Below are 11607 nucleotides of genomic sequence, written 5' to 3'. Positions count from 1 at the left end.
GTAGAGAATCATTTTCCTTCTCGGCCACAGCCATCATCACCACGACAAAATGAACGGACTGATCTGAATAACGTTTGTTCTGTGTTTGCTCTACGCTAAACCGAGGTACAGCTACACCATTTAGACAAACCAAACACAAGTAAACAAACAGTTCATGGTGCCTGGGATCTGATTTCAAAAAAGAAAATTCATCAGCTGACTTCAAAGCAAAAGTAGTGAGTAACTAGAGCACTGATAGAATTGTAGTGGAGTCAAAAATACAATAATTGTCCTTTAAATGTAGTAAAAGAAATAAGTATCCCCAATAAATAATACTCAAGTAAAGTACAGATACTCAAAAAATGTACTTAAGTACATTACTCAAGTACATTTACTTTTTGACTGTCCACCACTAGGTGTGTATGGTGTACGTGTTGGGGACGTCATGACGCACGGTGCGTCCACTGCGGATGTAAACACTGCTCAATTCACGTGGAGGGAAACATCTGCCATGGCACCCAAGATGGAGCGTTTTGTCAGCCCGGGAAAAGGTAACGGAGTGCGGGCTACAGCCAGGATCAGAAGAGGAGAGCTGGTGTACTCAGCCGATCCACTGGCGAGCTGTGTGTCCAACAAACAGGCCAGAGAAGTCTGCCATCGCTGCTTTACACGGTGAGACACACTCCCCGATGCCTTACCAGCATGCTGCTTTGACAAGAAAAAAAGCTTGCTCGTTTAATTTTCTTGGTAGAGTTAGGTTAGGTGGCGTGGGGAATAAGTATGGACATGTTTTTTGTTCATGTCAGCTCTTAGTGTAGCTTCAAAAGAGCTTGTTTGGCATTTTTACCTTTCGTTTTCTGAAAGATTGTGTTTGCACACCATAACTCAAATACAGGCTGAATCTAAAACTGTTTCTTTTCATGCTGATTCTGTGTGTGTTACTCTGCAGCTAAGTTTTATCGTGCACTGTGAGCTACCTGAAATGTACATTAATGGTTTCATTCAGCTGGCTGTTCAGCTGGTCACTAGGTGGCAGTAATGCTCTATCATATTTTCAGAGGTGGTGATGGGGCCTCAGTGACACTGATGATATTCATAGGGAGGATATGTTTGTATTATAATATTTAAAACATTTTAGTTATAAAAATCTAACAATACAGTCCATGCAAACCTTACCGTAGAAGTTTCTTCATAACAGTCAATAATGTGAGGCATAGTAGCTCTGCATAAAGTTAGATTTAAAGCTGTATTATTGTGGACTTTACTTCACTTTTAAGTTGGTAGAAAGTCTGGGTGCAAGCCAGGCATTGGATTTCAGGAATATTATTAAATTTATGATGAATATTAAAATGATCTATTATATAAGGTATTATTTTAAGTGTGGGAATATGCTGATTCCTGTTTCATTTCTACTTTATTAAGGCATTTCTGTAAGATATGCTCTGTGTAAAAAAATTAGATCTTATTCATTGAACTCCAAAGTTTTAACACGGCATACATTATTGACTTGGTATTTCCACACAGAAAACCTGAGGCCATGTGGTATATAACAGTACTGTATGATCCACAAAGACAGGGGTTGGACGCAGGGTTAATGGGGTCTTAAAAACGTACTTTTGCCCAGAGGCCTCATAGCAGGAGAGAGATATTCTGTGTAAAGGTGTCATACTGCTGTTGTAAGAGGTTTTGGCATTCTACTTGGATCACTGTTCTTTTCTATATTTTCACTAGCTATGGTTGAATGTAGCCATCAAGAGATGAAATATTGCAAACAGTAATTCTGCTGATTGTGGTGGCCAGAGCATTAGTCATGAGCAGATTCTTTTCCACTACCATCCAACCAATAGACTCTTGTTGCCCTAATGATGGGTCAAGTGATCCTGGAGAGACAACTCACATCAGGGAAGAAATGTATATTTATTTGCCTTATACCTGCACTACAGCACCAGTGTGTTTATCACCACTGAGCTTGCAGATGTAGAATCATCTTTGTTATAAGGCTTTTATGCACAGCAACCATAAGTATGTCTCCTTTCCTTTGTCTGAACATTCTATTCTTGCTAATCATGTCCTGATGATATGATCTGTTTTCTGAGGAGAGAGAAGCTCATCTGCCTTACATAGTAACCTAAGCATGAACATCCATGTTATAAATGTTTGCCACAATTCCCAACCTAATAGTTGATGTCTTCCCATAACTCTAAAACATTTAATACAATATAAATCTGTATCAATCCATTAGCGATGAACCAGCAAATAGACTGGAAATATTCAGTTATGTTTTATGTATGATTGATTGGTGAAGTGGAAACTGGTAAGCAGGTTGCCAGACATTAATGGGTTACTGCTATTGTGTGTTTGATAGTTGGTGTATAGAGCAAAGGGAAAAGCAGTCCACTGTAATGCATTCCCTGTACAAATTGGGGATCATCTAACTATGACTTAGTCCTGAGTAATGGCTGATTGTAGGTGATGCTAACGCTCTGCTCCTTATCACCGTCTGTCAAAACCAACTCTCCTCTAACTCCTGAGGTTGCTAGTTGGACAGTTAAACATGGGAAAGGCTGTAAGTCCTTTCTTGCTGGCTACATGACATGCCTCTCAAAGTTTGCCATCCCTCCCTGAGGCAAATATCTTTGAGGCATTTCAGCTAATGGGTTCTGAGATTGCAAAGAGACAGACTGTGCCACTGCTACTGTTGAAGCACTTTTCTGTCAAACACACTTTGTGATGAAGCTCCTGCCATTGTGCCCCAACAATGAACCCTGTCCTAAAGGCATTGAGATCCTTTCCTCTTAGAGTCTGGATACAAACTCAGTACTGACTGGGCCTACTCAGCATTTGCACACAAGCCACTGAGCTTGGTGGGATGTTAATGACTTAATTGCTTCATGCAGTGCACCTGTGTGAGAACATCTGCATCATTATCTTGATCCACTCATAATCAATTTTTTTATCCTCACCTGTCTGAAGAGATTCTGAGTCTGGCAGAGATACCCAGTGTCGCCCTTATTGGCTTTGATGGGAATATTTGTCCTCTGTTTCATCTCATTTACTCTGATATTTGTCCAGCTGGATGCTTTATGGCCACACGGCTGCTTTCTCTACTGCAGCCAAACCCACTTTATCAACATTAACACATGCATGTGGATTTAGTGAGATTTGAAAATAAAGACAAGCTACAGTATGAGATAGTATGAGCTGTTATTTTGTGGAGGCACTGCAAGGTGAATGAAGGGTAAATCACTGTGTGCTGTTTATAGTATGAACAGGAGCCTCTCAACAGCAAATGGAAGATGAATAATGAGAGCAGTTAATGCAGATAGCCTCTGGGAGAATTCATAAAGATGACGCTCATGGCTAGTTATGATTTTCAGAGTATAGGAGTATGATCAGTTCAGCAGTAGCAGTACGCTCTTTAATGCCTAAAAGTTCAGGTTTATGCAGCACAACATCAGATGATGTACACTCTCAGAGGTTAGCTCTGTCAGTTATCTCTCCTGTGGGTGTGAAAATGACAGTCTTAGTTTTGATATGCTTTTATCTTGGACTCTGGCCCCAGGCTTTAAAGCATGAGGAGTACTCAGCAGATGGACATCTTCTGATCTGGACTTTCAAACGTGAGAATAACTAAAACGCTTGATGTTTAATGAGATGCGTTAAGGTGAGGAGGACACTAAAAATGTAGTCACAATATGAAAGCAAAGAGGAAGACGGGTTAACATGATGAAGAGAAAATTGCTAGGTTTGTTTGTGTATAATTGTGCTGTATGAAAGATATACAGTGTGTCTGTATAAGTTCAACCAAATATCATATTTGTCAAGTAAAAAAATCAAACAGTTAAGACTTCCATTGTTTCCCTCTTTTTATTCTATTATATTTTATTAAAAAGAAGTACAGTATAGTAATAGTACTTGTACTCTCTACCTATATATATATATTATTGTAATTATGATATAAAATTAATATAATTGTTATGAATATTATAATACAGAAAAGTAATTATATATATATTATATATATTAGTATTATATATGTTATATGTATATGTATGGTGGCTGACATGAGAATTGTGGCCAAGCTGTCGTCTCTGATGGACATTTTTTATCTATTTATTTCTTTTCTTTTTTCTATATTCTTGTTGGAATTCTTGTACTGTACACTTCTTGTTTGCTGCTGTAACTCTGTGAATTTCCCAGTTGTGGGATAAATAAAGGAGTATCTTATCTTATCTTATTTATCTTATCTTATCTTATCTTATTATAAGCAGTTTGTTGGGTGGATTTTACATCTTTATTAAAGAGGAGATAGTATTGGTGGATGGAGCAGGAAACAGGGAGACAGACTGGGGAATGTCATGCAGGAAAGGGGCCGAAGGCTGGAATCGAACTCTGGCCACCTGTTATGTGCGCATTTTATCCACTATGCTAAATCACCATCCATAAATATACATATTTTCAACTGGTCAAAAGGAACTAGCTGATAAAAAATATGTCTGACTTCATATAGTTAAGGCTTTTGTTGTTTTTGACTTGGATACAACAATGTGTTAGTCATTGAATTGTAATAATGAATATAATCAATATTTGAATTGCATTTTTTTTTTAGTTCTTTGGCAGCAGGCCTCAAGTGCAAACATGACTGCATTTGTTTAGCTTTGCCTCTGTGTGTTTGTGTGTGTTGTCAGCATATAGCTCGCCTCATGCATTTATTGCCTGTGTATGTACAGGTGTCATTTGAGGGTTAGTGCATATACAATATATTGGAGCAGACTGTGTGCTAGGTAAATAAACAAACACAAACCAACAAGCCTTTTTCTGCACAGCACAGTTTCTTGGATTGTAAATATGGTCCAGTCTACTGTAGCTATAACACCAATAACCCCAGCACTACTCATTTGTATTGCAATCAGTGTTGCAGTGGGCAAACAGCATGCCTCTGCTTCCTCAGCACAACATCCTAACTCAGGGATCTGATCATGCAGCTCTGAGGAACATCCACTGATAGGTATTATCCAAGCGGCAACCTCCGGTCTAAAAATATGAGTCAATGCGGAAGTGTTAAAAGCTGCAGTTCATCGAGGATCCGCTTGAGGCTGGCTCCGGAAGTACCGGAAGTCACATACACATGAATGGGGAAAAGACGATCTTTGCAGCATTAATAAACATGTTTACAGCCTGGTTCAAAAGACGAGTGTAGTCTGAATAGCTAATTTCTCGATGTCCTCTCACTGTGAGGGGGGTGAATTTTTTTCTAATTCGGCAATTTGGAAGATATTGAAATTACCAGTCTTCCAATGAGAGGCACAGCTGCCTACAGGAACACTGCAGCTGTTGGCTAGGAGGCTCAAAGCCCGCCTCTTTACGTCACACTGGTTCGACAGAAGCAATATGGCTGCCGCTGCCGATTGGTCTCAAAACAGCGTTCAGAAACCGATGGGTGACGTCACGGATACTACGTCCATATTTTTTACAGTCTATGGTATTATCTTAAACTGTCCAAACATCCCTGTAGAAGACGCTTTATCCCGAGCTGCTTTGTGGACAAGAGAAGACTGTTGCTATGCAGCACTTACTGCTCTGTGTGTGTGTGTGTGTGTGTGTGTGTGTGTGTGTGTGTGTGTGTGTGTGTGTGTGTGTGTGTGTGTGTGTTTGTGTGTTTGTGTGTGTGTGTGTGTGTGTGTGTGTGTGTGTGTTTTTGTCTCTCAGTTACTATAAATTCAGTGAAGTCATTTTGTGTGGCTAAAGAGAAGCTATCAGATCCCCTGCAGGGATGTAAATGTGGAAGAATACTGCTGCATGAAGTAACAGCGGGGCCAGTATTGTTTATTTTGTGTAATCTGAATTTATTCCTCCAGCTGATCCCCTCACAGGCTGTCAGCATTTAAAGTAGAGAGAGAGGCAGGATGAGTTGTTTCTATTATTAGCAGCTTAAAAAGCAAAAAAGTGTTTGTTTTTATAAATAATTAGATTATTCACATTTACTTGTTTAGAATATTAGAATATAATAGAATTTACTTTATTAATCCTTAAGGGAAATGCAGATGAGGGATGGGTAATTATTTTCGAATATTTTTGAATATTCGTTCCCTTTGTAAAATTCGAAGAGTTACTTTGAATATTTTCTCATTTTAAACGTACAATTTTTCATCGTTTTTACCGGTGCCTGGTTGTAATACGGTGTTCTCACCAGACGGGGGTTAAGATTGCCTTAAGGCTGTTTGCTAACCGCATTAGGAAAAAGAAGAAGAAGAATGCTAACTACATTAAATAGAAAAAGAAAAAGAGTACATCAGTGACAGTCGCAGCGATTCTTTCTGTTTCTGAATTTCACACTACTACACACGTATTTCCAGAGACTGAGCATGGCTGTAAAATGTCAACATACACGCCACACAGCGTCACAGAAACACCAAGATAAAGATCGAGACGGGCACTTTCAGTATCCGCTACTAGCAGCACCTCGACCTGCTGCTGGTGAACGCGACTGCCACAGAAATCGGCTGTTAATGGGACAAGTGTGTGTGTGTGGGGGTAGGGTTGATTATTCGAATAATCGTCAAATAGATGCCAATGATTATCAAATCGTAATTTGGCTTGAAACGTCCATCCCTAGTTTAGATGTCAGACACTGAAACACACCGAAGTTCATGTAAAGTTTAAGTATTCTTTGGAGTGTTGTCACATGATCCCATAAATCTTTTGGAGACCTAGCATAATCTTAGTCATAACCATTATTTGCAGGAAAACTAAAACTAACCAAGCGCCATCCTCCAGTCTTACAGTATTTCTCAATTGCTAAAACACATTTCTTGATATCAACCATGCTTTTCTCAACAATATAAGCACAAAAAACTATTTTAAAACTACATTCACCAAACCTCTGACTCTTCCTGCAAAAACAAACAATGTTGTCAGATCATACACAATGAAAACACAATGCTCAGGACATGAAGCTGTAGAAATAATGTTTATTGTTCACTGTAGGATAAATTAATGTAACTCCTGTATACAGTAAAAATGAATTAAAAACAAATATAAATGAGAAGCACATTACAGTGTAATCCACAAAATCAAACTGAAGTGCTTACAGTATCTACAATCATTCAGCCGCAGCATCAGGTCTACGTGCTGGGTCAGGCCACAGGACTTCATCCACATCACAGGCCACATTCTCCCTGGCCAGGGAAGAAAACCTCTGGCAAGCCGGATCTAGGTTTTGCATGCCTCCACACCCACGTCATCACAGGCCAGCTCCATGGCCTGCAGGATATTTTCCCTGGTGTAGGGTTGGTGGTCATAAACCTTCCTGCGCCATGAAGAGAGGAACTCTTCTATTGGGTTCAGGAAAGGGGAGTACGGTGGAAGGCCAACATTGATGAATTCCAGGTTGATGTTGAGCCACTCTCAGACCAGGATGGTGCGATGAAAACTTACATTGTCCCACAAAATATTGGTTTCCTCACATCATTTGCCACAAATTTGATCAGTTCTGAGTTGTTGTATTTAAGATGTGACACCTGTGCTTCAAATATGTTTAACTTTTGCTACCTGTGCTTACCATAATGCAACACAAGTGCATCACAGTGCAACGTGTTTTAGTGAGTGAGAATGTGTTTGAAGTTGTGTCTAACAGGTGAAAACTGTTATGGTTTTGCCAAAAGAGTGACTGATTCAATACATGGGTTCAGGCTGCTAAGGAATTTGGTTCAGACAATAGAGTTTAGTGTTTTAGCAATTGAGAAATACTGTAAAAATATTAAACTAATGGAGAAGTGTTCAGATACTGGTATTGGTGTCAGAAAAGGGCTGACCTCGACCTAAAACACTCGTACCATTTAACAAGTGCACAACCCCCGACTACAAGCTTTAAGCTTCAACACTATAGCTTGACATTCAATAATTCCAAAAAAACACCTTTACCCTCATAGATTTAGATAAAGTTATAAGAACAGAAATCAATAATATATTAGAACGATTTTACCTCCACCACATTCTATTAATTTCCGTGTGCCTGAGGGGTGTGTGTGTGTGTGTGTGTGTGTGTGTGTGTGTGTGTGTGTGTGTGTGTGTGTGCGTGTGCGTGCACGCTTGTGTGGTTGATCATGCATTTTTGATATTGAGTAAATGTCAAGGATACATCTGCTTGGCTTGTGGCCGACACTCGACCTGAGTGTTTCATTTCTTTTATTGATTTGATATCAGAGTGAGATCTGTTGATGTCACAGTACATGTAGAACAAACAAAGGACATACACAGAGCGCATACAGACACACTGCACGCACACACATTCAGCCCTAAGCAAAGATTGGTCTCAGAGACGTGAAGTGCTTTATTTTCCTGTTTTTTCACTGAAACACATTTAGTCTCACAGCAGGACTGAGTGTTGTGGAATGTGAGTGAGTGTACATTTGTTTTTGTGCCTGTATCTCCTTGCTTTAACAACAGAGAGATATTGTTTGTTAATGAGTGTGTGATAGTGTGTGTTTGTGTTCGTGTGTGTATTTGTGTGTGTGTTTGTCTTTGTGATTGAAATAAAGAGGTGGGAAGGGGTAGCATCAAAGTTGAAGTTAATTACATGCCTTGAAGCTTGGATGTAAGTAATGAGTGATAAAGGGAGTACACATGCACACACAGTAACACACACACACACACACACACACACAGCAGGGTTTAGATTGCCAGAGGTCAACAAACAAACAACCATTAGAGGTTTCATAGTCATGGAGAGCAGATGTGTGAACAGCCATAACAGTGGAGCAAAGACAGCCTAAAGAGAAACTGTATTTTTGTTAAATTGGAGTAGAATTTGTCCTCATTTAAAATTTCTGAACGCCAGGCGAGGCAGTTTTGAAAAATGTGTTTCACAGTAATTGGTTTGAACTGTTCCCTTTGACGTCGGATCCTGTGACTAATCATGTATCCCTGAGGTCTGTTTGATGTTATCACCTGTAAATAGTTTATATTAGATATCTGTCACCTTAAGAGCTCTGTATCAAACATGTAGGTGTTCTATAATCACACTAATGTTGTTTTTCAACATAGGCACACAAAGCCATTTTCCTCTGACATCATACTTTATTTGGGAGGTTTATTTGGGACGGAGCTTCTCCGTCCTTTAAAAGTGCGAGGCAGCATCCTCCGCCCATTTCCGTAATGCCCCTGATCCTGTCAGAGTCAGATGGTGTTTTCATGAAGACCACTGTTTTCATTTTTAACTGCAACATTAGAACAACTTGTTGGCGGCGTTTTAACAAATCTGTCCAGTGCAGCAGAAAAGGCCCTGCCAAAACGGCACATGAAGGGACTAAATAAACACCCTGCAGAGTGGGTCTCATTTAGGTGAGGTCGTCCCTATGACACCTGTGTCTAAAAATAAAACATAACGCATAATAATCGGGATAATCGTGAAACCGTGATTGAAACCGTGACCACCAAAATCTCTAATTGTTGCATGCCTAATCACAACATTGTATTACAATGTTTACATCACAAGCTGTTTAAACATAAAGCCAGACATTAGCCACAATGTCGTACAATACTAACAATAGCTGTTCTGTAATAGTAAGCTAACATGTTATCAAATTTGAACAGGAGAGATGACACAATGACCTCTGGGTTTTCACTTCACATTTTTTTTATATTTGCTCATCAACCAAAAAGCAGTAAAAAGATGTGTAATCTTTCATACTTCCAATAGGATTAATATCTAAACCCAGAACTGCAAAATCATTTTGCAGTTCTGGGTTTAGATATTAAACCCAGAACTGCACTCAAATGATGAAGTTATTTTAAATAACTTCATCATTTGAGCGCCACTCCCTGTGCAGGATGTCAGATGAATGGCTGCCATATGAATACTGTGAATGCTTCACTGTCTAATGATTTCGCAGTGGCGTAACAGAGGCAAGGCAGGGTCTCTGTAAACAGCAGAGCTGCAAGGAGGATCACTGCTGTTCCACAGTGTGTGGTTGTCTGAGTGTGTGTGTGTGTGTGTGTGTATGTGAGGATCTGGTTAACTGATGTACAGTACCTCTGATGCTTCCACAAAGCTGTGACGCAATGTAAAATAACACACGTATGCCCTATTTGCACTGGATTAGTATTACTGGGGAGCTCTGATAATTTGTAATAATATTGGAGTATGTCTGTGTTTTAAATTATGTGTGAATCAAACATGTCTGTTATTTATAAAGTACAAATTACCTACCTTTTTCAAGACATGAAGAAGTCCTCTGGTAATAGTAATCTGCATCTCAGTTATTTGGGGTTGTACTGAAGGGAATACTGAATTTCTGAATACTATCCTTAGCTTTCACCTCCATGTTATTATTGCTGAGTTTCACCACTCCAACACAATGATGCAGTTTTGTTTCCCTTCATAAAGTTATTGAGCTGATTATTGTTCCAGCTGCAGTTCTGTTGTTTGTTTACAGCTCAGATAGAAATCAGTGATTAACTCAGTTTACAAACTGCTTTTGTTGGAAATATTTGTAAACAAACAAGCTGAGAGACTCTGAACCTCCTCAGTCACTGCGACAGCTGAAGAGCTGCATCAAACTGTGACAGGTAGGACAGGAAGTACCAGGGAAAGATGAAGGTAGAGAGAGGCGACACACGGTCTCTGTTGGATCGTTAACACATCAGTCGCACACACACATGCACAGACACACACAGCTTTGATGGGTTTTCCTCTGGTTTTGACAGACCAAAGTAGAAGTTAGATGTGTTTCTCTCTGCTGTCAAGTCCTGTGTGTGAGTCTCTGTGTGTTTGAGTGTATGTGTGTGCGTGTGTATGGGATGTTAGATAACGGGCACAGGGCAACAGTTTCTCTGTCAGTTGAAGTCTTTAAATTTGACACCAATCTCTCACTCAGCGTCTCTTTGGACCGCACAGCATCACTCACACATGTACACGCACACACACCCAGCTGAACAGAGCAATCAACAAAAACAAAACATCTCAAACTTTTGTCTTATTTATAACGAGATATTTTCGATTCAAAGTTAGATAAACCAATTACCAGGGGGCCTTCATTATTCACACAAACAGAAATCTTTGACAAGTGTTTGACTGAGGAGTTTTGTTCTAATTTCAGCTGCTCTCAAAGCCTGTGAAAGAAAAGGCAAGAAAAAACTCAAAACAGGGCAAATGAAGAGATGCCGACGCCTCAGACCATGATCTGAGCAGAAACAGTTTGGCCTGTAATGTTGAGCATGTTTGAAAGCATATGCTGGTGGCACATTCACATTATCTAACATAATGCCGTTGTCATTTCCTCCAACACTGATGTTCAGAATAGATAGGTGTTTCATGTATGAGAAGCACATACAGATGAGATAGTGTACTGTATACCGGACATATTTGGCTTTGACCCCTATTTGACTCGTTAAATTGTTAGTAAAGGAGTTTTCATCCACCAACAGCCCAGTCATAACTCTTCCTTTAATATGGGTTGGGTTTTATACAGTGACTACAGAAAATAAAAACCTTTGGGGGCACTTTTGTTAACATGCAAGATGGCTGCCTGTGATGAGGACCGTGATGTTGGACCCAGTTTGGTGTCATTAAAACGAAACAGGAAGTTGTATTTTCTCCCTTAAAGAAGAGTCCAATAGCTTGACAAC

General features: G+C 39.6%; 1 protein-coding gene across 1 annotated transcript in view; it reads left to right on the top strand.

Annotated features, from left to right (window-relative positions):
• The first annotated feature begins 420 nt into the window (after positions 1-420).
• smyd3 (SET and MYND domain containing 3) overlaps positions 421-11607 on the top strand; it is a 116956-nt gene continuing 105769 nt past the window's right edge. Inside the window, exon 1 of the mRNA XM_034680809.1 lies at positions 421-651. Within this exon, the coding sequence (XP_034536700.1) occupies positions 425-651 (227 nt within the window). The 5' untranslated portion in view covers positions 421-424. The remainder of the gene's footprint in view (positions 652-11607) is intronic.

Source organism: Notolabrus celidotus, chromosome 3, assembly GCF_009762535.1.
Source record: "Notolabrus celidotus isolate fNotCel1 chromosome 3, fNotCel1.pri, whole genome shotgun sequence".
Taxonomy (NCBI): Eukaryota; Metazoa; Chordata; class Actinopteri; order Labriformes; family Labridae; genus Notolabrus; species Notolabrus celidotus.
The sequence above is the reverse complement of the archived record's forward strand: the minus strand, read 5'-3'. Positions and strand labels throughout refer to the sequence as shown.